The sequence below is a fragment of the Triturus cristatus genome, chromosome 12 (genome assembly GCF_964204655.1).
Source record: "Triturus cristatus chromosome 12, aTriCri1.1, whole genome shotgun sequence".
Classification (NCBI taxonomy): domain Eukaryota; kingdom Metazoa; phylum Chordata; class Amphibia; order Caudata; family Salamandridae; genus Triturus; species Triturus cristatus.
In genome coordinates, this window is record NC_140595.1 from 651,052,459 (window position 1) to 651,080,211 (window position 27,753).

At 46.8% G+C, this 27,753-nt stretch overlaps 1 protein-coding gene across 1 annotated transcript; it reads right to left on the reverse strand.

Moving 5' to 3' along the window:
- Nucleotides 1-733: 733 nt before the first annotated feature.
- Nucleotides 734-3,643, reverse strand: FOXL1 (forkhead box L1). The gene has a single exon (XM_085636703.1). It carries the CDS (start codon nucleotides 3,504-3,506, stop codon nucleotides 1,758-1,760), a length of 1,749 nt encoding a protein of 582 aa, XP_085492829.1. The 5' UTR covers nucleotides 3,507-3,643; the 3' UTR covers nucleotides 734-1,757.
- Between the last annotated feature and the right edge of the window lie 24,110 nt (nucleotides 3,644-27,753).

Sequence of the window (27,753 nt, forward strand, 5' to 3'; positions counted from 1 at the left end):
CGAGGCTGTATCAAAATAAATAATAAACGTACCCATGCAGCCCAAACGTGACAGATTGAAGCAGGGCCGGCTTTAGGGCAGTGCGACTGGTGCAGCGGCACTGGGCGCTGACCTGTGGAGGGGGCGCTGACCTCAGGGTAGACACTGTTTAGTAATAACTTATGACTAGAGAAATGAGAGGCACTTTTGCCAGCGGTATCGAGAGAGTCCGAGCAGGCAGTCATGGGGTGTGGGGGCGTCAAAAATTATTGTCGCACTGGGCGCCAAGAGAGCTAAAACCGGCCCTGGATTGAAGAACGTGTTGCGTCTCCTGTGTAGGTGTTTTAATGCGGACAACGCACAAAGGGCAGAGGTTTTCAATGCTAATTTCTTGCCTGACCTGTGAATTTAAAAGCGTGGGTTCTAATCCCGGCTTCGACTACGGGCCGACCCATGACGATTCTGGACGAGTCATGTAATTTACCAGTGTGCCAACTTGTCGTGCGGTTTTGCCTCGCCCCCTCCCCCAAGAAATGATGTTTTCAGCTCTCAAGCTCTAGATGCTTTTGCTACTTGACTTACGTTTTCTGCGCAGCGCTACAATGCTTCTCGGAGCCATGACATCCACATATCAAGGGAAGTCCTGTTATTTAATGTACCGAAACTTCACTATCCACAGCTGCTTACGGGGTGATCTGAAGCGAGGCGAATCCTTACTGGCAACAAATTACACTGAAACTTCAGCAGAGCAACTTTTTATTTGCAATGAAAGAGGCAGCCGGACTTCCGTATATTCTGCCGCGGGCTCTGGTTACGTTAACTGTTTTCCTTATAAACAACCGCGCTGACGCAGAGTATATCACAGAGGAGAGTAAACACACGGAGGTGAACTGCAAGGAAAGAGGGGCAGCTGGACACACCTGCTGAGCCGGGACCCGAGGGAAAGCCGGGAGGAGCCTGGAGCTAGATGTAGGGAACTTTATTCATCACAAAACCAATGCATTATTGCACATGTACACCTGGCCATCTCTTCTGCAATGAGACAGGATCAACAGAGACATAAAATGTACATCACCCGTTATAGCATGCAACTATACAAGCCAACATGGAAGGAAAGGAAACAGTATTCGGCTACACAAATTAGCAACAATTTATACAATAGCCGGCAATGGAAGTTAAACTATTACTCGGAAAATCATACGATATAAGGATTCCTTTTGGTCAATATATATATATATATATACATACATATATCTATATATATATGCTCACAAGATTACTTTTCTCTTTTTTGCAGATTAGAACATTTGTAGTAATAGAAGTGTATTACAAGCTGTTATCACATGAATAATAAACAATGGTTTGAAAAATATCAATTCATTAGAATGTTTATATTTGTTGTAATCTAATTGATGACGTCATGTAAGAATTACCAATTTGAGCTGACGTGAAGCCTTTGATTTTAAAGAATGCATATAGGGCTTCGTGTAATTGTGGCCCTTAATACCAGCTCGGGGGTCCTAATGCCGTGTGTGTGCGTATATGTTTGTGAGTGTGCGCGCGCCCTAAAGGCAGTTTGCGTCACCACTTGAAGGAGGCTTAGAGCTTTGTTCGTGAGACATTGGTGGAAAGAATGTGGGGCTGGGGTATTTTTTTCACTTCTTTGTGTAGGCAGGTGAAGGGGACGGGGCAAAGCCACAGAGGGACCCGAGGGTGCGACTTCCTACTAAAGCTCAAACATGGGATTCGGGTGTACGATGCAAACACCTCTCCTCTACTTACTGAAACTGAAAGACAGGCTCAGAGAAGGGCAGTGGAAAATAAGAAAGGAAGGGCAGTCCGATCTGATAGAGCCTTCCGTGCACGGGAGCGTCCAGCACCAGGGAGGGGCGCAGACTGGCACCCCCCAGGGCCGATCTGCTGATGTACCCGCCTGAGACTTGCTGTAAGGTCAGTTTGGGCGTCTGGGGGTCGGAGCTGGGGTTCGCCCGGTCCCTGTCCGCGCTCTGGCCGCTGCTGCTGGACAGAATACTGTCTATGCTGAAGTTTTTGGACTTCCCCGAGGTTTTGGGGGCCACCGGGCACAGCACTCTCTGGGCGGAATCTTCCAGCACGGCTCCAGGAGCGGTCTGGGGCGCGGGGTTTGCCTCCTGCTGCGCCGGGGACATTGGAGCAAGCGCAATCTCACACTCGCTGTCACTCATCGTGGCCACACCCCTTAACTTCATGGAGCCCCCCATGGTCCCCACTTTCACGGGGGGCCAGTGTTGCTCACAGATAAAACACGTGGCAGGCTCACCAGTGGCCTCTTCACAGCTCCGCGCGCCAGAGGTCACGTGTGGGTCATCAAGGTCAGGGGGAGGGCGGGATGATGAGAAAGAAGTCCATAAGGATGAAGGCGAGGGAGAGTTTGGGGATGGCGAAGTCTTACGGAATTTCTCAGATGGTTCTAAGGCACCCTCTTCATCCGAGGAGGGGGAGTCACCCGAGGAGTGGCTGCCACAGTCTGGCTCACAGGGCACCCCCTCGCGAGCCGCGCAGCAGCGGATGTGGGGGTTCGCCTTCTCAGACCGAGTGCAGCAGTTGGTTTCGAGGGGCAGGTCTTCTGATGTCCCTTGGGTCGGTGGGGCCTCCTCTCCGTGAGAACGGGGAGCACCGCCCACCCCACAACCTGCAGATATGCTGTCCTTTCGGTGCTTCTCCATGGAAATATAAGTTTTGGGGCCCACCTGCCCCGACGCAGCAGAACAGTAGGTGTGTCGAGCCATGAACACCGATGTAGCCGGGGAGGGAGGTTTGGGTGGCATCTCGCAGGGCACCGCAATGCTGTGGGGGTCTATCACCCCGGGAGCAGCAGGAAAGGTGCTTTGGGGGGCCACTTCCCCGGGCACAGAAGAACTACGGGGTTGATTTCCCTCTTCCTCTGGAGTAGCGGCTATTCGGGGATCTGAGTGCCCCTGTGGCCCCTCTATGCCTGTCTGTTCGCACGGCCTCTTTGGTCGGCTGTCAGCCCCTTCCTGTCCAGCTGTCTGTCCACCCAGCGCCTCTGGCTGGCGCGCCCGGGCATCCCTGCCCTCCGGGGCCTCCGCTGTTGCCCTGGACTTCCTCTTCCTCCGCCGGAAGTTGCCGTTCTCGAACATGTCGGTACAGCGGGGGTCCAGGGTCCAGTAGCTGCCCTTGCCCGGCCGGCCTTTCTCCCGGGGCACCTTGACGAAGCACTCGTTGAGGGAGAGGTTGTGGCGGATGGAGTTCTGCCAGCCCTGCTTGTTGTCGTGGTAGAAGGGGAAGCGCTCCATGATGAACTGGTAGATGCCATTCAGGGTCACCCTCTGACCCGGCGAGTCCTTGATGGCCATGGCGATGAGGGCGATGTAACTGTAGGGAGGCTTCTGGGCAGGCTCCGGCCTGGGCACCAGACCGGCGGGGGCGAAGCCCAGAGTGGGCAGCCCTGTCCTGTCTGCTCCGTACAGGTACACCAGGGGTGGAGCCCCCAGCGGGGGCAGCCGGCTGCTGTAAATGTGGCTCATCCTTCTGTCTTTAAACTCCCAAACCTCAAACTTGCCTCCCTTGGAACCGAGCAGGCAGATGGCCCGGGAGCGCAGCGAGGACTTCTCTGCACGGCTTCCAGCCACGGCAACTGCGCCTTCTCCCCGCGGTGTCCCGTCTTCATAGCCCAGAAAAGTTAAATAATTGTTGTAAGTTTGCTATTTTATGTTGACTTAGCACTGGAAAATAAATTGTCTATGATAAACACTCGTTGTATTCTCAGCCCACCCACATTAATTAAAATTTCATTGCAAAAAAAAGAACCCCTTTTTTCCCCTCCACGTGTCCGTCTGGTACCAGCCAATGGCTCTCCGGGCTGTTCCCTCATTTGTTTATAGAATTAGTCTGTTGATAAGTTTGCCCACCCAAGTCGAATCAAGCTGTGTTTATTTGGAAAAATTTCCGGGCACCCAATACATAAACTAGCGGATCTGATGTTTGAAATCTCACGTCCACCCCTGACGCTGCGAGCACACACAGTTCAGCAGCCACAGCCTGTAAACTGCTGCAGACCAAACACAGCACGTTAGCAGCAGAGGGAAAGGGCTGACATGTGGGCTTCCCTACCTTAATCAATATGGGATACTGCAGGAGGGCCGAGGGGACGGCTACAGGCTCAGCAGTGGGGCCAGTCTGTCATGGGCCCCGTGAAAAGAAGGAAATGCCCCCCTGGCTGCTGTTTGAATTGTAAAATGCCTCAATATTATGAGTTGTGTGACCTGGTGCAACTGTACCTGCTGCACCAATGGAAGCTACGCCCCTATACAAACATCAGACGGAGCCTACGAGCGACTGCAGACCGAGGTTCTGCGAACAGCGCCTAGAGGCAATGCACATGCGTGAGATAAGTGCAGGGTGGAGCAGAAAGAACAACTTTGGATAGACACCTCTTTTCACAAAGACTGTGTGAAATGTGTCTGTGATAGTTGGATATTGTTGAGATATTTCAGAATTGGTCTCATATAGTCATATTTCTGCCTACCCTGCTTGTGGCATTGGTACCAATAGTGAATGAAAGGAAAAGAGTATGACAGAGAGAACTTTCACCCCAAAATGGTTTCTTAGCGCGACGATAAATTGAGGGCATGAAGATTGATGTCAATAGAAGAGGACAAAGTTTTCAGCTTTTTCCTAAAAAAAGAGTTGATCTCATCATCCTGGTTTCAAGTGACATAGCAGTAGTAGAAGTGGCAGTTGTACCAACTGTCATGGTAATAGTAATATTTCAGAAGTAGTTCGCTTAATAGGATTAGCTGTAGCAATGGTGATTTTGTTAGCAGTGAAGTAGTAGTAGTATACTTAGTTAGAATAAAAGGAAGATGGTCCAGAGATCCTGAGTCTGGATTTGACTCCCTAGGGTTCTGGAGGAGATTTGCTCAAGGGTCTGGACCTTTCAGCCTCAAAAAACGCAAATAGAGAGAGAGTTGTGAGCATATAATCCTCCTTTCCAAACACGTGTATGAGTCCAGATTAGTAGGCTAATTCCATTGTTGGATGTAACACAGTACGAGTAGGTTAGAGTGAAGGTAGTTCTTTTTATTTTTCACTTAATTAAGTTACTTTCACTCATTGTGGGTTTTTCATAGAAATTGTTGTAAAATGAAGAGAGAGAGAGAACAGCCTACACGTGTTTCGCCCTGTGTGGCGAGTAAAGCCAGGGCTTTTTCAAGGCTGTTGATAGAGGAAAGGAAAAATTATAAGTATTGGGGCACATGGCTCCCAGAAAAGAAAAAAGGGGGGGGACAACGTCACCCAGGTGTTAGATGGAAGAGGGGCATTTAACCAGTGTTCATACAGTGTTGTCGTTTCCTTCCTGAAAAGTGCAATTAGTGAAGGGAAAAAATGTTTTTGGGGAATTCTTTCTTACGCTTTCATAGTTTTGGTTAAAGGTAACCAGTCCTGCACATTTTTACCCTTCACTAATTGCACTTTTCAGGAAGGAAATGACAACACTGTATGAACACTGGTTAAATGCCCTTCTTCAATCTAACACCTGGGCGTCTCGAGTAGTATACTTGGTAGTTGTATCAAAGTAACATTAATACATTCACATCATACATATGAGCTATGAGAGTTGTCCATCACCAGCACTGTACAGCCAAAAAAACAAACACTACCAAATGACCCGGCATGAAATTAACTGAAGAGATCTGTCACAAATTGGTGGACACATTTGAAGGACTTTAACCTCTTCAATGCCCGTGACGAGCTGGTCTCGTCATGGGCCGCGGTCGTGCTGTGCCCATGACGAGACCAGCTCGTCATAAACCCCGCCCGCTAATACAACGGCCGGCACAGGGCGGGGAAAGGGGCGGGCACTGAAGGGGTTAAAATAGTCCAAAATATCTATACAATTGGCCGCTTCTTTACATCTCACATAGACACTCAGAAATGGGATGACAATTAAAATGTCAATCCCTACAGATCCCGCTACATCTCTCCCCTCTTCAACCATGTAAACTCAGGGCCACAACTATAAAGAAAACCTTAGATTGGAAAACCCAGTGTAGTAACCTGCTTGGCAGACTCATACGAAATACCATAAAATAACCTACAGAACTGTTCAAGGCTACCAGCATACTGAAAACCATAAAACTATGCTTTTCTCTTACACTTCATCATCCAACACCCTGCTACGAGCCGCGTCCCATACCAGGATAACCGCGCCTCGGTTGCCATCACACATGACATGGAAACACTTCCCACACAGGATCAAAACACAAACAGCATCCTACTAACCACAGCCTACATGGTGTAGTATGCCACTCACGTAGGCAAGCTCTTCAGCGCCCCACATAGGGTTAGTGCGCGCTACATAAATACTGTAATATAATACAATACAATTGTTCTTGTCTGCTTAAAGTTCTTCACAAACAAGTTAACCTGCCTCTAGCTGTACTATTAATACTGGTAGTTGTAGTAGTAATATTCATGCTAATAATATTACTGGTACTAGGCCTGGTACTAGTACTGGTAATAGTAGAGCTAGAAGTAGTAGAAGGACATTATTTTCCTGCTTGGCTAACAGCATTTACAACACACAATATGCTGCATCTTGCAATGGTACACATCAATGTATATGTTATGTTATTGCCATTTGTAAAGCACACATCCTGCCATTGACTTGGCCCAGTCCTGATATTGTCAGTCCTGTGATATTCCAGCTGGTTCTGAGGATAGCATTTCATAGCAGAGTCTCATTCAGCTTCTGATGACGTGTTTGGGGAGTTGTGTTCTTGTCCTGATCTTGGTTAGGCAGCCATTTTCTGTTTATTGAGCTGTGGGTGTGCAAATTTACTATTTAAAAGTTAGGACCAGTTACATTTGCTATCTACTTGTACATCTTCTTGTTTAACAAAAAAGCATATTGCCAGCAGAAAGGAGTTGTGTGCTTGGACCTTCTTAGTGGCGACTGTTCTTGGCTTCCATGAGGTCAAATGACACTGCTACTTGGGAATTCTTGTTTATATCGTAGGAGTTCTAACTAATGTGTTAAATTGGACTTTAGTGTGAGATATATGTTATGTTATGCTATAAAGCACTTATAACGAGCACGGATACTCAAGAATGTCCCGGCGCAAAAGCCAACTGCAGGAAACAAAGAGCAACGCCCTAGAAGGAGCTGTAAGTTAGTTACAAAGCAAGGTCTTTAACTGCTTTTAAAACAGCCTGAGATCCTGAGTGTTTAGCAATTCAAAAGGCAGGGTGTTCCAGGCTTTGGCTGCTTTAAAAGAAAGAGAGCTGCCCACAATTCATGTAAGGCGAAATCGGGGGATGACTGCAAGACATAATGCAGCTAATCGCAGTTGTCTTCGGGGAATGTAGAACTCACAGCGTGTCCTGAGATATGGCAGCCTGGATTTATATCAGGCCCCGTGGGCAAGCGTGAGGGCCTTGAACTGGACACGTTGCACCATGGGGAGCCAATGCGGATCCCGAAGATGTTGCCTTGTACTTGATCTGCCAGGGATACCAAGCAGCACTCTTGCTGCCGCGTTTTGGATGGTTTGCAGCTTTTTCAGCTAATATCCAGGAAGGCCAATATATAATGCATTAGCGTAATCCAAACGCGTCAAAATAAGGGCACGATTCTCCATTTCCTTGGCTGGTCTGGGCAGCAATGGCAAGAATTTCCTAAGTGATTTCAGTGTGCCAAAGCACACTCCGGTAAATTTTTTTAACTGCGTAGAGAACCGGAGGTCCTGACTAAACCAGACCCCCAGATTCTTGACCGGAGTGCCAACTGAGTTAGGCCTTGGATAATCTGCAGGTCAAAGATCTTCCCTAAAATGGGGGGAAAAGACCCATACAGAAGAACCTCAGACTTGTCCTCATTGCATTTGAGCTGAGCCCTTGCAAGCCAGTTACAAATGGCTGAAAGGCAGGTTTTGGCTAAATCTGGGGACAAATCTTTTTCCTTCCACGTAAAGAGAAACTGAGTGTCATCGGCATAAGCTATGACCTTAGCTTTCAGCTCCTCCACCAGATTGATTAAAGGCGTGACATATACATTGAAGAGAAGGGGGCTCAGAGTAGAGCCCTGCGGAACTCCCATGGTCACCTTTCTTGGGGCCGAGGAAAACGGGGGCAGCCATACCAGCTGTGTTCTGTCCTCTGAAAATGATTTAAATCAGTCCCAAGCTAAACCAGAGACTCCAATGTTTGAGAGACGGGCCAAGAGTTGGCGATGGGTCACCGTGTCGAAGGCGGCAGAGAGATCCAGTAAAATCAAGGGCGCTCTGCCGCCTGCATCCAAACATTCTCTTATAGCCTCTGACATCTCAACAAGGGCCGTCTCTGTTCTATATGTGGCCCTAAATCCCGACTGGGCTGGGTGGAGGGCACTGGATGACTCAATAAAGTTGGAAAGTTGTTTATATACTGCCTTCTCACACACTTTCGCCAAAGTCTGGAGGAGTGAGATGGGTCGGTAGCTAGCTAACGTAGCAGGATCTAAAGAGGGCTTATATCATGTCTTTAATGCTCTAGTAGACCCAGTGATAGCAAACTATAAGTTACACCTGTGCTGTCTTAGATGTATGCAAAGGCTCCTGGGATGTGGCTCTGGGATATGGCCTAACAGCTAGAGCGGTCAACCTCGTAGCTGGGGAACCGGGTTCGAGTCTTCTGCAGGGACACTCAATATTCTGTGACTCTGGGCAAATTACTTAATCTCACCGTGCCTCAAAAAAATGAATGAGTCCTTGTGTACTGGTGCTCACCTAAAGCGCTCTTATACCTTAGGTCTAGTTCGGCTATATAAAACAAAAAACATTCTGTTGGTAGTAAGTGTGTGATGTTTCCTTGCAGTTAGTATTGTTGGGAGGTAAGCAGTAGCCCCATGTAGGACACACTTGAACTAGGTTAGATTACATGATTTTTTTTGTTTCTAAAGTGTTGTTAGGTATCAGAGTGTACTGTGAGAACAATGCCAACAATGCAGAATATTAAATCCTGAACGTGAGATAGTTATCGTCAAGTTACGTAGAGCCTTTAATATTAAAAAAAAAAAAAAAAAAAAAAAAAATGTATGATACCAATGTTATCTCAGGAGGGGAATGTTGCTGTTGATGTGTTAGACAATAGATTCGGTTTTAAATCAACAATCATAACATCACATTTCACTGTAGGTGGCGCTTTGCAATTGGATGAATTTTTATATTTACACAGGCTCGAAATTGTAAGATATGACTCCTAATTGTATTATGGCTAAAAGTGGTACCTGGAAAGGGTTGCCATTGCATCAGTGTTGTATTTCCTAAATAGATGAAGTACCCTACTTTTACAATAGAAGAATCAACTTGTGATCAATGGGTGCCATAATAACTGTGTATATTTAAGGAGAGTAGAGTACTGTGTACATAATAACTGTGTACATTTAAGGAGGGTTACTCAGTCTTCATGGAGGTATTTGTGAGGTCTCCAGATGAGGAGTATAAAGCACACAGAGAATTACAAGGTTCCTAGGGAGCATATTAGTGATGTTCACCCGATACAGAGTGCAAACTGCCAGGAGGCATTGCTTACTGTTTAGTTCGATAGGCGTGGGTGCGCAAAACTCCAAACTTATTCGCATCAAGTTTATTCCGAGGAAAGAAAGTCTGGTGGTGGTCACAGAGTGTCAGAGCTGCCTGGACAAAGGTTTTGTGCAGTGGAGAACACACTATACAACGGTGTCCAACAACAAAACTGTATTTCCCTGAAGTGTTTAAATTCTCAAATTGTTTGTATATGAAGGCAAGCATCTTAAATTGTTTGGTATAACTTTTGTCGTGTTCCAAAGCATTCTTGCTAAGCAATCAGGCTAGAGTGTTGGTGCAGCGAGAACTCTGCTATATTTATGGATTGGTTGGCAAACAGTCTGGGAATACATAGAAGTATTCTTAAAGTCAAGTCTTGTTAGGGAATATAAATTAGCATTTTGCAATTTGAACAATGACCCTAGTCTAACAACTATAGAGATTGTTTCATATGAACTTTGAGTCTATTCTCATCTAGAAATGGTTTCTAGCAGGAACCATCAAATATTAGTGATTGTAAATCTGTTTTTTGAGTTTCACAAAAGACAAACTGGGAACTAAAACTAAGTCAATCAGAATGATAGAGCACATGCATATTAGCACCCTTTCTTTTTAGCCTATATGTTAATTCCCTAGAGAAGGCCCTTTTGTCCACAAAAGCTGACTGTCCCCAGGTAGGTAAGCGTAGCCAGCCGGTCCTCTTATACGCGGATGATGCAGTTCTCATGATGAGGACAGTCAGGCATCTACAACTCTTACTGAAATCTTTTACTCTCTTCATGGAGGACCTGGACTTGTCGGTTAATCATTCCAAATCATTCATCATGCAGGTGGGACCTCGTAAAGCTAAGCAGTCTACTTTTAAGCTTGGACCCTTGTCATTCCCTAAGACTAACGTCTTCTCCTACATGGGAGAAGTGTTTGACAACTCCTTGAGTTGGTGCCCCTTGCTTACCCGGATGAAATGGGACCTAGTAAAAGCTTCTGCAGCTGTCTTTAACTTCGCCACCAGAGTGGGAGGCAAACCAATAGGGGCTCTTTTGTAGATCTATCAAGCCAAATGTATTTCAAAGGCCAGTTACGGGCGCGAGATATGGGGCCACACTGAGGTAGGGGCCCTGCAAAGAGCTGAAAACTCTTTCCTGCGACGGGCCCTTTCTGTACCACAAAGCATCCTGTCCTATGTTGTGCACGAAGAGCTGGGGATGCCTTTCCTTTCAGATGAACTGGCTTTCCGTCCCCTGGCATTGTGGCTTAAGATTTGGGCTAAGCAAGAAAATACACTCAGCAAATGCGTCTTAATGGATGGTCTTTCTCCTGACTATGTCTCACGCATCCGATGGCTCCAGTACATAAGAGTAGGCCTCTCCAGGTTAGGCAGAGCAGAACTATCTGCTAACCCCGAGCTCATATGTAAGAGGGACTCTGCCTGGGCCTAAGAGTGTTTCTCAAGAAGGAGCCGCTGTGAAAGAGAGGAAAAAGAGCTGTGTAAGGCCAGTGTGCATAGGTACATTGTGTTAAAACTGTGCCAACCACCGGACCATATCTTTTAGGGCTTAAAAGCATTCATGATCGTTTTTTATTGACGAGGTTTCAGCTCGACCTTTTCCACTATCTCTTGGCACAACCTCGCGGCTCCAACAGAGGTCAGTGCCTCATGCCCTGTGGCTGCGATGGTGAGTCTCCTCAGGACGTGATGCACTTTTTAATTTTTTGTAGTTTTTACGCTGTTCCTAGAAAGTTATTTAGTATTCCTATTCTTGAAAACGGGTTTTAGGAGAGTGAGAAAAAGGGGGTGGTGATGGACGGAGCATCAGAACCAATCAAACACTCACACCCAGTCAACAGATCTGGGTTTGATCCATCACCATTTTTCAGCCCACTCTGCCACCCCAGTACAGACATGGCCATATGCAAATCAGTCTGACCTTGTACCTCATGGGAACAGTCCAGCCCGAACTGCCAAGCCATGTCTTCCCTGGACCGGAAACAAGCTTCCTAGGACCGGTTTTTGGCATTTCAGCCATCTTCAGCCAGGCTTGCTTGAATCCAGTGGCAAAGTGAGCAAGGGACTCAACGTCTGAGCATACCCTGCCAACTTATGGTGAACAAAGCAGTACAAAAGTAAGCCTGGGCAAAGCACTACGCTACGCTCGCGTAGTTTGCGAAGTTCGCGCTACTTCGCACCACGCGAACTGCACATAGCACAGTGCGAACACGCGTAGCGTAGTGTTGCGTAGTGCTGCGGTCATTTTTTGCTTTCTCGCGGTCCTCAACGTCAAGTTGGCGACCGCGAGCAAGCAAAATGACATCCCGGCGAGACTTTATCCTTGTGCGCGATCAGCAACTTCAAGTTGGCGATCGCGAGCATGGAAAATAAACCTCCCGGCGAGATTCCCAACGCGAGGAGGTCAGGTTTCTCATTGCGAGTGGTCGCGTATGCTCGCGACTGCTCGCGATGAGAAACTACCAGTTCGCGTTGAGAAAGCTGAAGCTCGAGTAAAAATCTACTCGAGCAGCAGAAAACTACAGCTCGCACTGTGCAAGATGCCATTTTCAATGATTGCACAGTGCCGGTTGCTTGTCCGCACTGTGCAATCATTGAAAACGACATCTGGCACAGTTCGAACAAGGTATTACGCAGTTCGCGAAGTGCTACGCGTAGCTCTTGTAGTAGTGCGAACTTCACTTTGCGTAGCTTCGCGAAGTGCTACTTCGCGAACTACGCCCAGGCCTATACAAAAGGGGGTGGTGATGGACGGAGCATCAGAACCAATCAAACACTAACACCCAGTCAACAGATCTGGGTTTGATCCATCACCATTTTTCAGCCCACTCTGCCACCCCAGTTCAGACATGGCCATATGCAAATCAGTCTGACCCTGTGCCTCATGGGAACAGTCCAGCCCGAACTGCCAAGCCATGTCTTCCCTGGACCGGAAACAAGCATCCTGGGACCGGTTTTGGGTTCATAACCCTCATCAGCCAGGCTATCTTGAATCCAGTGGCAAAGTGAGCAAGGGACAAAGCGATACCAAAGGAGATGATGGACGGAGCGCTTGAGCAAATCAAACACTCACCCCCAGTCAACTGATCTGGGTTTAATCCATCATCATTCTTTAGCTCACTCCCCCACCCCAGTTCCGACATGGCCATATGCAAATAAGTTAGGAGGGTGAGACCAGCTTTTATCTTTTTACAACTCCTCTCTAATGACACCATTTTGTGCATACTTAACTTTTTACGGGTTGCTGTCAGACTCAGGTCAAGTTGCTATTAATTTCTGTATTGTAAATCTTGTATTTTTACCTTGTATCCAGTTTAATTTGGATGTACCATATTTGTTAATTTGTAACCTGGAAGATGGTTTATCGATGTCTGTATGACTTTTATGATTTTATTCATAAAACAGAATAAAGTTTTGTTGATGATGATAGAGCACATACTTTGAGGCGTACGGCAGTTATTTTGTCAATATGGAAGACGGGTCAGTCAACATCTATATTGGTACCAATTTCTTGTAATTCTTCAGCGTCAGAAATACCAGCTTCAAACAAAACACAGAGAGTTGGTTGCATAGAGATACCTTTAAGGTATATGCTATTCAGAGTTACGGTTAGACGCAGCACCTTAATGACAGAATAGTTTGCTAGCTCATCTTGCCTTTAGATATCCATTTTGACATGTCAGTGCTCAGCAAAGTAAGTGACAAGTCAGTGGTTATAGTGCGTCTGTTTTCTCTCTTATCCACTCTCATTTCATTGGCCAACATATTTCTGGTGTGTCTTGTTAGTGGTGGATGTGGTGAGGGGCAGAAGATGCATCACCCCTAGTGGGTTCACAGTACAATGTTAGTGCTTTTTGACACAAGCAACCTAAGGGCCTGATTACGAGTTTGGCAGTGCGGGAGTGGGACCACCACACCACCGCCCGCCGTCAAACCCGTTTGTGCACCACCCACCAGATTACAACTTTTTTGTCACTGGTGGCCGGTTCTTTGGCAGTCCCACACCAATAGGAACATCAAAGGCAGTACCTGCTTGGCATGGACTGGTGCAGTCCATGCCGTGCAGGTACTAGGGTGCATGCACAGAGAGAGGCACAACATGTGCCCTCCTGAATGCACCCCATGGCTCTGAGGCAGCAGGGGGACCTGTAGGGACCCCTTCTTTTGCTCTCCACCACTGTTTTCATGGAGGAGGAACTCCCATGAAAACCGTGGCAGAGAGGAAACTTGTAATATGCTTGGCGGCACCATGGCGGTGCCACCAAGCATATTGTGGCCTCAAGGCCACCGCTAGGGCTCTCTGACCCCTGGCGGTTGCGGTGGTGCAATGGTGGTCTGACTGCCCTAGTAGGAATAGGGCAGTCAGACTTCCGGTGTGGTGGTGGCTGTGTCACTGTGAGTCTGGCGGTCCGTGGACTGCTGGACTCATAATCAGACCCCTAGAGTTAGTCAGTTCCCCTGGAGGTATTTGTGAGCGTACTTATGGGATACAGAGAATTACTTGGTTCACATGAAAGATGGTTGTGAGGTCCAGCCAGGTGCAGAGTTAAGGAGCACAGTGAGTTACTCAGTTCCACAGGAAATAATGTGGTCAGCCCTGATGTCATTAAATAAGGAATGTTGCAATACATTCAATTCCCCTTGAATCTTGGTGAGAGAAACCAGATTGTGTTTTAGCTTTTAAATCACATTTGTAATGTGTGCATTAGAGGGAAGACTACAAGTATGCTGAGCATTGTTAGGTAGTTAAAGAATGGTAGAAAGTAACTCAAATAGGGACTCAGTAAAGGCACCGATGAGACAAGAATGCGCCCAGTATGGGCCTGGAGAGCATACTCATTGGCTCTGTGTTAGGCTGAGGGTCAATCACCAAATATCTCTGCAGGATTTAGATTTTTGTCTCAGTGAACATCACAGTCATGCATGTTCACTGAAGGCCTCAATGTGAGTTGAATTGAGACCAAGAGCATAACTATGATGCCAGGAGATGCATCCAATTTACATCTGTCGCAGGGAAAGTGACTATTGTCCTCCCACTAGAGGTAGACTTGTAGCGGTGAACACCGATAGTTACCTTCTGCTTGGTGCCTCAAAGTATTGATCACTTGCATTATTACTCTCAATCTTCACAAATGCTACAATGAAAACTTTCGTAAAGAATAGTAGCACTAAATAACTTTCTCTAACTTACCTTATTAACTGAAAATTCTCCTATAGATTAAATATTGATTTTCATGTTGAAAATATCAGGTACACTCTGGGTTCAGGATTCACTTCACTCACAGAACTGACTGACCGACGCTTAGGTCAGCCAATAAGGGAATGCAGCAGTCCTTCACTTGTCACAGAGTGGGATGGGGATCCCACCCCACTTTGTGATGAGGTGCCACTGATTGACACTTGGCCCTGGGCACTTCAGGGCTTAAAACTGAACATCCCAGGTCTGAGGAAATCAGTGATGCTCCCCCTCATCATGAGGGGGAGGGCCTCGAGGCACTTTTGCGAGGCTGAGGTCACGCCCACAGAGCTGTGAAATCCTCAGTCTGGCAAAGTTCAGGTCAGGCAACCAGGACCCTGTGCATTTAGTGCATGTCTAGCTCATGGCTGCCCGACTTGAGCAAGAAGAGTGTCTGTCAGGCTGACCGTTGCTCAGTCTGTCAGACTCTCTACTTCTCTGAAAACGTTAAGGGTGTGTGACCCCTTTGCCTATATGGACAGGCCACGGCTGCAGGGCTCTATGTTTAACATGGGACCAGGCATTACTGAACCTTCCCTCATGTATATTTCTGTATCTGTTCTCCCGTATCTAGAGGGGGGAGCATGTTATATCCTCTTCTTTATTATTTGAGAGTAGGTACAGCATCTTTTTGCCCCTTACTCCAGGACTGTCAATGTAGTCAGGTCTCAGTAGCTGGAATTGGGACTATCATATCCTTCCACATGAAGCTTAGGACCTTTTAATTTGTCAGGGTACTGACAGCCACCCCTCTTCCTATTGAATTTGTATAACAAAGACTGTGGCTGGACCAGTTCTACATAGAATAAACAAACAGCCCAGGACGTCTTGAAACCAGCATCAGGAGGACTCTTGTAAAGGACAAGTATGGCATGCCCCAGTTATGCACAGGGCATGAAGAATCTGGCTGAAGGAGTCCCCAGACATTTGAACATTGTGTAATATTGAGTGCCACCTGAGAATAAATACAGAACATTGGGTCTGTGTGGCGTGCCAGGATTTATTATGCTCATGGTTAGGAGATACTCACAAACGTGGATGAAGGGACTAATGAACTCCAGGGTTGGAGTATCCGTCTGCTGGTTCCTCTCTATGTTGGGGCCAAATCTGCTCCAAGGGCCCTGCAAGAAGAGCTGTAAAATGTCTGGAGATAAGAGTGGTATCTGCTAATGGAAAAGGATGGCTCTACCACACCCCCATTGAGGAAGCCTATCTGCTGTGTCATTGGCCCAGCGAGAGGTTTGATGCTCTGAAAGAGAGTTAGGAGTACCTTACCCTGCTAGAAGTGCTGCCGGCCTGCTTTTAGGGATGAGCCCTACATGCTGTGGAAGAGACTGCTAAAGGCTGTCTAGAATCAGAGACCACCGCCCAACTGCCTGTTAACTTGGGAACCATGCATCTTTTAAAAAAAAAAAAATTGTGGAGTTTTATATAGCGCGAACTAGACCTGAGGGTATCAGAGTGCTTTCCATGAGCACCAGTTACGTTACAGATGGACACATTCATTTTTGTTAGCCACAGGTAGATTAAGTGATTTGCACAGAATCACAGAATGTTGAGCGTCCCTGCTGAAACTCGAACCCGATTCCCCAGATCGGAGGTCGACCGCCCTAGCCGTTAGGCCACATTCTCTCCCCAAGAATCTTCAACACTGCATGCAGCCCAGGGAGAGGATCATCTCCACAAGGATCTCTATGACGCGCACTCTCTAGCTATGACCTGTAGTGTGGTGCTAGTGACCTCCAAAAAGGATCTCAAGATTACTTAGTGCTCCTCCTGTCCCTTAAGTGTATTGGTGGGATTGCTAGGGGAGTCTTTACAGAGCATAGCCATGCAAACCATGTTACATTGTAGTGGTTGTGGAGATGCTGCACTTTGAAGCTCTAGCTTGTACAAATCCTTTCTGGTGACGCACATGCCCCCATCCCTGGCTCTGCTGGTCCTGCTATCACAGGAAAAAGGCAGTCATAATTGGCAGTTTCAGTGCTAAGAACATTTTCTGGTAATTTTGCTGGAAAATCAAAACCACATTCAGCAGTTCTAAAGATATTTATAATTTAAAAATATTGCTCCTTTAAATCACAGACAGAGGCAGAGATTGCAATGTGTGGACAACGAAACACAACATTTGTCCCCCATCAAGACTCCCGCTGTCCCCCAGCAGTAAGCTCCACTTAACCTCAAACTTCTTTCAGGATCAGCATTTGTGTGCTGGGTGGGCTTCTGTCTATTTAGGTGAGGGGTTTATGTTTTGGGCTTGAGGAAGACCATGGAGATCCTATGGTACAGCACAGAACAGGGAGTGGAGGCTTTATTGAGCATGCCCTTTCACAGTGTGTCTGCATTAGACAGCCACCCTACAGCAGACCACACTGCCTCGACCATCAGCACACCCCTCTCTAAGTGCAGGCTGTGCTCATGCTTGCATAAACAGGAGAAGGCACCGCAGTGAATCAGTGGAGCTCTCAAGCTTTACCCAAGCTAGGGCCCAGTGTATCAAAGGGTTCTACCCATTCTGTGTCTATGAGAAAATGTATTGATACATAAGGCCCTTCATTCTTTCTTCCTACTTCAGAAAGTCCTTGTTAAGCACAATAGGCAAGTGCTAATGCATTCTGACAACCCCCCTGACAAATATTAGGTGGAATCTAGAGCATTTTTCAGAACCATATTATAAAAAGAGGAGGGAAGGGCTAACACATAGTGTCACTGTGTTCAACAGATTAGGCCGGGAATACTTTATATTGTGAAATTCTAGCTATAGATTGCTTGTTGTTTCCTTGAGTAGATTTAGATTGTTTATGTGCAGTTGTAAGATTAGGGTGAGCTTTTCTGGACAACCTGTATGGTGGACTTGTTTGGGCCTGAGAGACTCGTGCAGAGCCATTTAGGAGCCTGGTAACGTCATATGGTATTTGTGATGACATGTGGCACCCCATCGCTCTCTGCAGCAATGAGAAATAGTCTTCCTTCATCTGACCACAGCGTTATCTTACAATCACTAGCTGCTTCTTGAGCTGTGTGTATGCATGTGCATTCGTTTGGCAGAGTTCATTCATCCAAGGTTAGATTTGTCGGTCCAATATTTGTGAGCTCCACAGAAATGCCTTGGCGTTTAAGTAATATTTCCAGAAGAATTCCGGACTCATGGTGTGCAGCACTTTAAAAGCTTTTAGGACTTAGACCCTCAGCTAGGAAGAAGCCAGGAAGTTATGTGTTTTACTGTTCCTCCCCATTTTAGGTATAGTATATAGTTTTGTTTGTATGAAAGTGATTTTCTATTCCTAAAAATAAAAAAGTGACAGAACATTGATTTTATAGGTGATACTTGGTCTCTTTACTGAGCCCTAAGTTTCTAAAGGTCATTACCTTCCAGAGTGAGCCAATTGGACAGCTCTGCCTCGCTGTCCTGCGAGTCAAGTGTTAACAAGATGTACATGGAAAAGACTGCATGTTGGGAAGGTCAGTTGAGTTCCCTTCCTGATTGCCTGTGGAAAGAGGGACTCTTCCCAGTAGCCACTGCACCACCGTGGACTGAGCAGTGTATGTGAAATGTGTTATGAGTCTCCTTGAAAGAATCCCAGATAGGGGGGAAAATTTACAAAGGCAAAAAACCTCCTCAGCAATCTTGTAGTACGTGATTGAATATGAAGATTATTGCCGGAGTTAATTGCAAGGTGCAACTCTCTCACTCACGGTCATCAGGCCAGAGGAAGGAGCCAGTCAATTGCATCCAGCCGGACAGCTACAGGAAATTCCAACTGTAAGGGGGAAAATCAGGAACAAAAATAGTAGCAAGAGAGTGATGAATGTGACGGACAAAAAATAAACAAATGCGTTGTGACTTATCTATCACTTGTAAATGCCTCCTTTATATATGATTCAAACAGAAATTGACATCACAGTAAAATGCTCGACTTCATCTTAGATCAGGAACCTCCGGAGTAATTCCTTGAACTAGACCTCAATCCTGGAAATGTTTCTTCACAAAGATTTTCCCTGCTGCTTTCCTGTAACTCATGGAGTCCGCTTGACATGAGAAGAAGCCGAGGTTTTACATCCATTTCCCAGTGGAGAACCCTGCAGTCCCATCTCTGCCCTTCCCATCTGATGCCCCTCACTTATGGTGGAACACCTCTCCAAGTGTTGAGACTGCAGAAATGCCAGCGTGGTCCAGGCCATGAGGACGCTCAGCCATGTTTTGAGCACTGCATCCTACAAAACACTGGTTGAGTGCAAGGTACAACCATCAACAGATTGTTTTATACTGGCAGGTTCTGGTAAGCTCTTGGCATATGTTTAACAGTATGCCCCCTCCAAAAGGTCCGGGCTTATCACAATGCTGTTGAAAAAACCTAGTGAACTAGCAAAGAAGCATGAACACATGAAGAATTTTTCCAAGAACGCTCAGTAGATGGATAACGTTTCTGGTGAGTCAGAAATTGAAAACAACCTTGAAACTTCCAAGAGTCACATATTCTGTTTGTCCTTCAACATGAATAGCCGAAAGTTCAGTTGGAGTCCTATAAAAAGGATTAGGCGCATGTGGCTTCAAATGAGATGAATGAAAAACAGAATTAATCCTTCAAGCTCAAGCACCCTCACCCAAATGGACAGGATGGATTTGTTGAGTAGCAACAAATGGACCAAAGAATGATGGTCAAAATGTGACGGGCATTGTATGCAGTGATGGCTGATACAAGTAATAAGTGGTAGGGCTGTGGGTGTGGGTGCGGGGGGAGGGGCGTGAGGGAGTTATGGTATGTTACCAGGTTTTTATAGAGCGCACATCCACCAGAAGGTCTCTTGGCGCTCGAATACTTTAATACTAAATAAAAAATAGACTTATCGTATGCTGCCTGCTGCCTGGTGCACCTCTGCTTCCGGTATAGGCTCCTAGAGGCCCCACCCAATTCTGACACTGCTCTCATGCTATGTATACCAAGCATGAGAGCAACATGAGGATTGGCCTGATCGGGCTACTTTGACGCTCGACCAGGGACAGGAAGCCTGGGCATTTTCTCCACCCGCCTGTGCAGCACAGCTCGGGTGGGGAAACCTAGGTGCACATGTCAGTTTGGCCGGCGTATATGTGTGCCAACCAAACTGAAATGCGCCCTTAAGTGCATCTACCACTCCCCCTCCCAATCCCTGACCTGTTCACCTGGCCCGCACTGCCCCGCTCAATGCTCGCGTCGGCCGCCAGACAGCGAAAAATAAAGTGATAATAAAGATATTTTATTATTTTATTTTTCGTTTTCTGGCTTTCTGTAGGAGGGTCAACGCTCCTCCGCCATTGCAGAGGAGACACCGCTGATTGTATGAACATGAAGGAACTGAGAAGACAACCAGATTTTAACTCAAGAGGTAAAGGAGAAGAGCGTGATCTTTATCAGCATGCCCTGTCATCTTGAGAGTAGTGTAAACTTCCATAAACAAGTTGTTTGTGTGTCCTTGTCTGAATCAAATTATCAGTAGTGCAGTAACAAAATGCTCAATACAAGACGAAGAGGGAAAAAATCTCTGGGATACAGAACAAATGTGAAACCTTAGTAGCATTATGAATTGCGTTATTATAAGAGAATTAGTTGAAGGGTTAAAAAGAAGCCCAATTATCTTGAGTTGCTTTACAACAGCATTGCAGATGTTATTCCAAACTTTCATTGGTTCATACCATCTGCCCAGGGATGATAGTAAACAGATAGAGATTGTAAAACTCCTGTGCCTTTGCTCAGAGCTTTCTCAAATTGTGAAAGTTATTGAGCACCCCTACCAGAAATGATAGTAGGATCATTTATCCATGAAGATGAAAAATATCTGTCAAAACAGAGATCCATTGCTTCTGCTGTTGGCAGCTTGGATTAAAGAGAAAACTTGCCCTCTTTGTAAAGATGCCTACTGTAACTATTATTACTCAAGGTCCTGCTGGAGCAGATCTATTAGAAAATCTGTAAAAATCATATCTGTGGTTTAGGAGCCACTGCTAACAGTTGTAAGTATAACAATTGATTAATATATAATGATTTGGTTCAGCACAACTACAACATCAGAATGAACAGCCAGCTTCCAAAAAGTTCATAAAACTAAAGGCAACGTAGTCTTAACTCTTCTGTGTCCAGAAATGGCTGTCATGGCACTTGCAAGATATTCAACTGCAGTTCTTTAGCTGGAATAAAAGTAGATTAAACACAACTCCTTTTATTGGACTTAATGAAATATATTATAAGGAACTTTCAATTTGGTGGATCCATTTGTTCTTGGGACATCTTTACTCTGTCCTAAAAAAATGATTGATACCAACCACATAATGAGAAGGAATCATAGGTTGATTAAAACTGAATGATGACACAAGATAACAATGAGATAGAACATTGGTCACAAAAAAAACACCAGAAATATATTTGACTGTAAAATGATACAGGGCACAGAAAGATGCAAATCTAACTTGAAAACTGTTCCTGCACTTAAGATTTCACAAATACTGTAGGTTTTGATGACCATCTCTAATTTTAATTGATTATTTAGAGCCCATCCAAAGATGGCTCATTCAGTACAAGCCATCTTCATTGCTAAATGTTCTATTTCAAAACCTGAGAAATAACATTCTGACTCTAGAAAAATTGGACACATAAAAGACCATGGTCTTTGTCCGCCATCTTCTTGTCTTTGCAAAACAATGCGTTTACAGCGCTTTAAGAGGTGTCTGCTTCCACAATAAACTTTTTAGAGGTATCATAGTGACAAAAAAATTGTACTTAAGTAAAAATCACTTTTAATGTATTAATAGCCCTTTCAGCTTTATCATCACAGAAAAAATCTTGTTTTCTTATTTTCTTTCTTCAAAACTTGAGTGATGTGGCTGGCAATCTCTGTAAAATTCCCAATAAATTGTCAATCTAAAGGTTATGTTATATTATGTTAGGTGTACGTGTAAAGTGCCCTATCGACCAGGAGGGTATCCTGGCACTGAGCAGGGTAGATTCTAGCCTTGCCAAGGTCATGGAGGGAGGAGCTATTCAAAGAGCTAGTTCTTCAGCTCCTTGCATAACTAGAGAAGTGAGGAGGAAGCTCTGGTGTGTAGTGATAGGCCACTGCGTGCTTTAAGGGTGATGCAGGAGAAGGCCCAACCTGTGGATCTTGTTCTGGTTCTGTGTATGTGAGGGATGTGTGCAAGTAGGACTCCGGCCGAACTGAGATGTCTGGAAGGTTTGTGAAAGGAGACGTAATTTATGAGATACTCAGGGCAAATGTTGTGTAGTGCTCTGTATGTTTGAGTGAGGAGTTTGAACTGTGCAACGCTTGTGTATCAGGAGCCAGTGGAGTTCCTTGATGTTCGCATGATGTGAGTGCTACGGTGGAGGTTGGGGCTGATTCTGACTGCTGAGTTTTGAATGATTTGTAGTCTTCTGGTGTGTTGTTTGCCGATTACAGTGTAGAGGTGTTCTTAAAGACCAGCTTACTAGTGATGATAGTACGTGTGATGGTTTTGCCGGTTTTGCTGGAGGAGCCACTTGAAGATTTTCCTCAACATGTTCAGGGTGTGGAAGCAAAATACTGTGACAACTTTGACCAGCGTGATCATGTCCAGTTTGCTGTTGCTGACAATCCTGTATTTCTTTGCATGGGTGCTGGGGGTGGGTCCTAGTTTGGCCAACCAGCAGGTGGAGTCCCATGGCGAGGTGTTCTTGCAGAAAATCACAACTTCTGTTTTGTCAGAGTTGAGTTGGACACAGTTGGTCTTCGTCCAGTCTGCGACTTCTGTCATACAGGTGGTGAACTTGGTCTGGGTGTTGGGGGTCTTGTCCAAGAGGGAGAGTATGAGTTGAGTACAAGATGATGTTGATGTCATAGGTGCAGATGACACTGGTCAGCGAGATCATGTATGCTCTGATGAGGGTCAGTCTGAAAGACGAGTTTTGGGGTACACCACAGAGGAGGTTGCAAGCATCTGAAGCCTATAGACTCCGGCTGACTGATTGTGTCCTGCCAATCAGGAATGACAAATCCGCAGGTGCCAACTGGACTCGGGCATGCAGCAAAGTATGGAGTTTTTGCCTGACTCCAATCAGAGGCAGTGGGATGGGGTGGGGCGGGCGTCGCGCACAGAGTGATGCAATCGGCGCCCCGCCTCGCCTATCCCCCTGATTGAACCACAAACTTAGGTGACCAGGAAGCACTGAAGTGCTTCTGGGTCATGCGATCAGAAACAAGCCAGGAAGCCGTATTCAGCCGGCTTCTCGGCCTCACAGGGGTTAAAAGGGGCTGTGGAGTGGCGGGACGGCCTTTCGCATTGCCGCTCCACGGCCAGACAACAAGTCGGGACGGTCTCCAGGACGGAGACTGCATCGCGTTTTTCCTTCTCTCTCTCTCTCCCATCCCCTTCTTTCTTTTATTACAGGTCGGGAGAGCATCTTCAGGATCAGAGCCTACGGCCTGCCCATCTCTTCGGTGTAGCCCTTCTGAAGCTGGGAGCCACGCTGGCTAAGTGTATACTCGCCAGCCATGCACGATTGGTGTTGCGGTGGTGGAAGCGGGATCTTTGATGGCGCACTACACATGGCAAGCCCGATTTTCGGCCATTTTAAAGGAAATAAGGTGAAGGAAAACGGGTGGGTGGTGAGCTGCTGTAGTTGCAAGAAAATCATTTTGTAAGCTGTGTTATTAGGGTGCAGCAAGGTGCTAGTTAAGGGCTGCATAAGCTCTGGGGATATTTTGAGCTCGCCACAGAACAGGGAAATCCGGTTTGGGGATTGCTTGTCTTGGCGCAGCGAGGTGTTTTTGGGAGCTGTCCTTTCCATGTTTGTGGGGGCGATGGTAGCATTCATTTATCCTTGGGGCAGGCAGTATTTTTTGGTAATGATTTTCTGTGGACCATTCTGATATCTGAGGTAGTGGTGAGCCGGTGGGGTGATCAGGTGCTACACAGGAAGCTTGGGGGCAGTGTTGTGAGCTGAAGGAACAGTGGTTTGTTGTTGAATCGCTGGACTAACAGAGGTAATTTAAATCTGTTTTAGAGGCTGTGGGGCATGAGTGGTGTATAATGGAGCCAAAGGCAAGTAAGGGCGAAAAGCGCTTGCGAATGGAGGATTTTATCGAAGCAATGATGCAAAAAATGGAGGATATGGGGCAGTCTTTAGCTGAGTTGAGGAGCTGAGTGGATGGGCAGGAAGGGGCTGAGAAAGGCCCAGATGGGCGGGGGTGGCCCCTAAGGTGGCATTCCCTCCGGTGTCCAAGAGGTCTCTAGAGCCAAGGGAAATACTCCGTCACCCCAGAGGTCATTGGAGACTGAAGGGGCAGGCCCACCGGCGCCTGTAGTGAAGGTACCAGTGGCTGCAGGGAGTGGGCCAGTACCACCAGTCATTCCACCAAGAGCTGCGGTGGGCAGTCAACCAGGTACACCTGGGACCAACCCTGTGGCACCATGTCCAGTAATACCATAGGTGGGCAAGGGTCCTTCTGGTAGTGCACCTGGGCATCCATATTTGGTGGCCAATTTGGCAGCGGTGCTGCCCTGGTTACCTAAGGCAGGAACTTGGACCCTGGCAGCGGGTGCTGGGGCTTTGTTGGATGAGGGTAGCATGCTGGAGAAGGCCAGGAAGTTGGTGGCACTGTTTGAGGGGGCTAAACCAGGGGGAGGGCAGTATGTGCCAGTTAAGAATGCTGCGGCTAGCAGGGCAGCAGCTAACGCGACCGGACAAAATCCTCCCAAAGCATGTCCGCCAACAGAAGAGGATAAAGCCAAGAAGCAGGAGGCAGCAGCAACAGGTATGGCACAGGCGTTACCAAGCCTAGGTTTGGGCGAATTGCACTCTTCCAGGGATCGGTTGGGTAGACATATCCCACAGGAGGTGAGAGAAAAGATTTGGAGAGGGGAATATGTAAATATGCTTGCTCTGTTAGTTGACAATACAGATAAGGAGGAAGCAAAAAAGAACAAGGAGTGGGTGACTCAAGGGAAGAGTCTAGTTGGGCCCACAAGAAAAAGATTGAGGAGTCTCTGGTTAACTGGTTCAAGGGTTTCTCTAATTATACGGCAATAATGGCTGAATGCTTCCCGGGTTTAGGCGCAGAGATGGCATGCTACCAAAATAAGATAGCTTGTGTGCATGACGAGCATGGTGGTGTGGGGTGGAAAGAATATGATAAAGACTTCAGGTGGGCAAAAGCAACCGACCCTAGCCTCACGTGGGACCAAATCGACATCATCATGTGGCTGTGCCACATGAAGTCTGTGGCCCACCAAAACACACGGGGCAGTCCTTTCGGTCATGCCCCCATTTAACGCAGGAGGGGGGAGAAAGGGGCATGTTGTGATTTTGACAAACGAACATGCACCAGAGCATCAGGCATATGCAAATTTAAATATGCATGTTCCTTCTATGGTCATGCCTCGCATCCAGAGTTCAAATGTTTAAAAAAAATCAAAGGACAAGGGAGCTAAGAAGCAGGACTGAGGGCGTAACCCTCACCAAGGCCCCCTCCCCAATCATAATCAGTGCCCTGATCTCATGGTTAAATAAGTACAGCTGCTGATCCTGTTAGAAGGTTTCAGGGACGGTTTTAAAGTTCCTGCACCTGGTTATTTGGGGGTTTCACATTGCCGTAACCAACTATCTGTAAGATCCAACAATGGGATTGCGGCAGCAAAAATAGCAAAAGAATCGAGGCTGGGGAGAGTGGCTGGCCCATTTGAAGAAATACCGGTGGAGGGATTTGTCTGCTCTCCTTTGGGGGTAGTGCCCAAGTAGGACCCAGGGGAGTTCCGTTTAATTTATAATTTGTCGGCTCCCAGGGATCAGTCATTGAACAACGCCATCGATGGGGACCTCTGCACGGTCAGATATGAATCTTTTGATCAAGCAATTGAAATGCTAATGGGGCTAGGACCGGGTGCACTGCTAGCAAAATCTGACTTTGAATCAGCTTTCCGACTATTGCCAGTGCACCCACAAAATTTTTGCTTGCTAGGTTTCCAGCTCCAAGGGAAATATTACATAGACAAATGCATGCCCATTGGGTGTTCTGTTTCCTTTGAGAAATTCAGTTTCTTTCTTGAGTGGGCTATCAGGCAGGTGGTGGGACAGTTGAATTTTGCATTAAAAATCATTCCCACGGCCATTCTCACTCACCATTGTACAGTTAGTGTCAGGTCTCAAGGAAAAGCATCACCACACCAGGTTGTCCGGCGAGGTCCGGCAGGATATGTGTATTTGGATGGTATTCCTGCGTGATTTCAATGGCAATGTAACATTGGGTTTTTGGAACTGTTCCTCATCCTGGTGGCATTATCCATTTGGCCAGAACAGATGAGGAATCAATCTGTGGTCTTTTGGTCTGACAACATGTCTGTGGTGGAGTGCATTAACCACCAATTGGCTAAGTGTAAAATGATGCTGTGGCTGTTGAAAGAAATAATACTCATATGCATGAGGTTGAATGTACTGTTTAAGGCAAAACATTTCCCAGGTGTGTTGAATCATGCTGCTGATGCGCTCTTTCGCTTTGAGATACAGGTGTTCAGGCCCCACCACCCCGGATCAGCAGAGAACCCAACGCCTTTCCCAGACCAGCTTTGGCACCTTGGTGCCCCCAGCTATCGGACCTTGTGGCACCTAGCCTAGCACCCAGGACCAGGTGGGCCTATGAGGGGGCCATTGGTGCCTACTGCAATCTCTTGGGGGGAGAATGGGAGGGGGCATGTCATGAATCATCGGCGGTGGTTTCATTTCTAAGGGCAATGAGGGACGTGAGCGCATCATGGCATGCGCAAGGTGCCACATGGCAGCAATCTCCTTCTTTACAAAAATGCTGGGGAGGACCGATCCCACCAACACATTCATAGTACAAAGAGCTTTATGGGGGTGGCAGCGCTTGCAAGGTCCCCAACCAGGCACCCTATAGGTATCGACACTCTAGCTGCATTACTTGGGGCATTAGATCAGGTTTGTAAATCATATGGGGAAGTGCTTCTTTTTAGAGCAACCTTTACTCTGGCTTTCTACGGCACTTTCAGGGTGGGGGAACTGGTAGCGAGGAATAAGCAAGACTGGCAAGGGGGCTGCAATTCGGCCACGTGAGGGTGCATGGAGGATCGGTATTTGTATCCATCCCTAGGTCGAAGACCGATCAGGACAGTAGAGGGGATCAATTTATACTGCAAAAATCACAGGGGAGTGTTTGCTGCCCCATTACCAACCAGGAAGCATTCATCGCACACATGCCACAGGGTGCAGAGGGTCCACTATTAATTCACAACGATGGAACCCCACTCACTAAATTTCAGTTCAGTAGAGTCATGAGTGCGGCCCTCAGGACAGCTGGTTTGGACCCATCAAGGTTTGGTACCCACTCTTTTCAGATAGGAGCTGCCACTGAGGCTACAGCCAGGGGCCTATCAGGGACCGTGGTCCAGAGGATTGGTCGGTGGGCCTTAGACTGTTACAAATGCTATGTGCGTCTCCACATGCTGTAAAAAGGTTTTCTATGCGTTACTGACAGTGTCTTTTCTCTTTGGTTTGCAGTTTCCATTGCCTGTCCCACAGGGAGGAAGCTTGCAGCGGTTCATCGGTCATCAGAGCTTATCGAGACCCAGGTACCCGCCTGGGGGAGAAAGGAAGTGGAGGTATGGATAGATAGTGTAGCCGCGGAGGGCTTGAGGGACCACAGAACGCCGTAGTGTGCAGAACGTGATTTATTAGTGGTCTCTGAGTGAACGGGAATTGTCAGGGTTGTAGGTGTAATGTCCAAACAGAAGGGTAACACACAGCTGTAGGAGATGACGTCTCTCCAAATAGTCCTGGTTCTGGTCCTTTGGGGTCGAGATCCTCTGTATCTCTCTCTCTCTCTTTCTCTCTCTCTCTCTCTCTCTCTAGTATGTGGCGGGTCGGGGAGGGAAAAAAAAGAAAACAGGTCGGGTTCAGTAACTGGCCTTGCGGTTTGTTTCTGGTCTATGCTACCATCACCAG

Coding starts and splice junctions, on each gene's coding strand:
- FOXL1 (XM_085636703.1), bottom strand. CDS start 3,506: ATGAGCCACATTTACAGCAGCCGGCTGCCCCCGCTGGGGGCTCCACCC.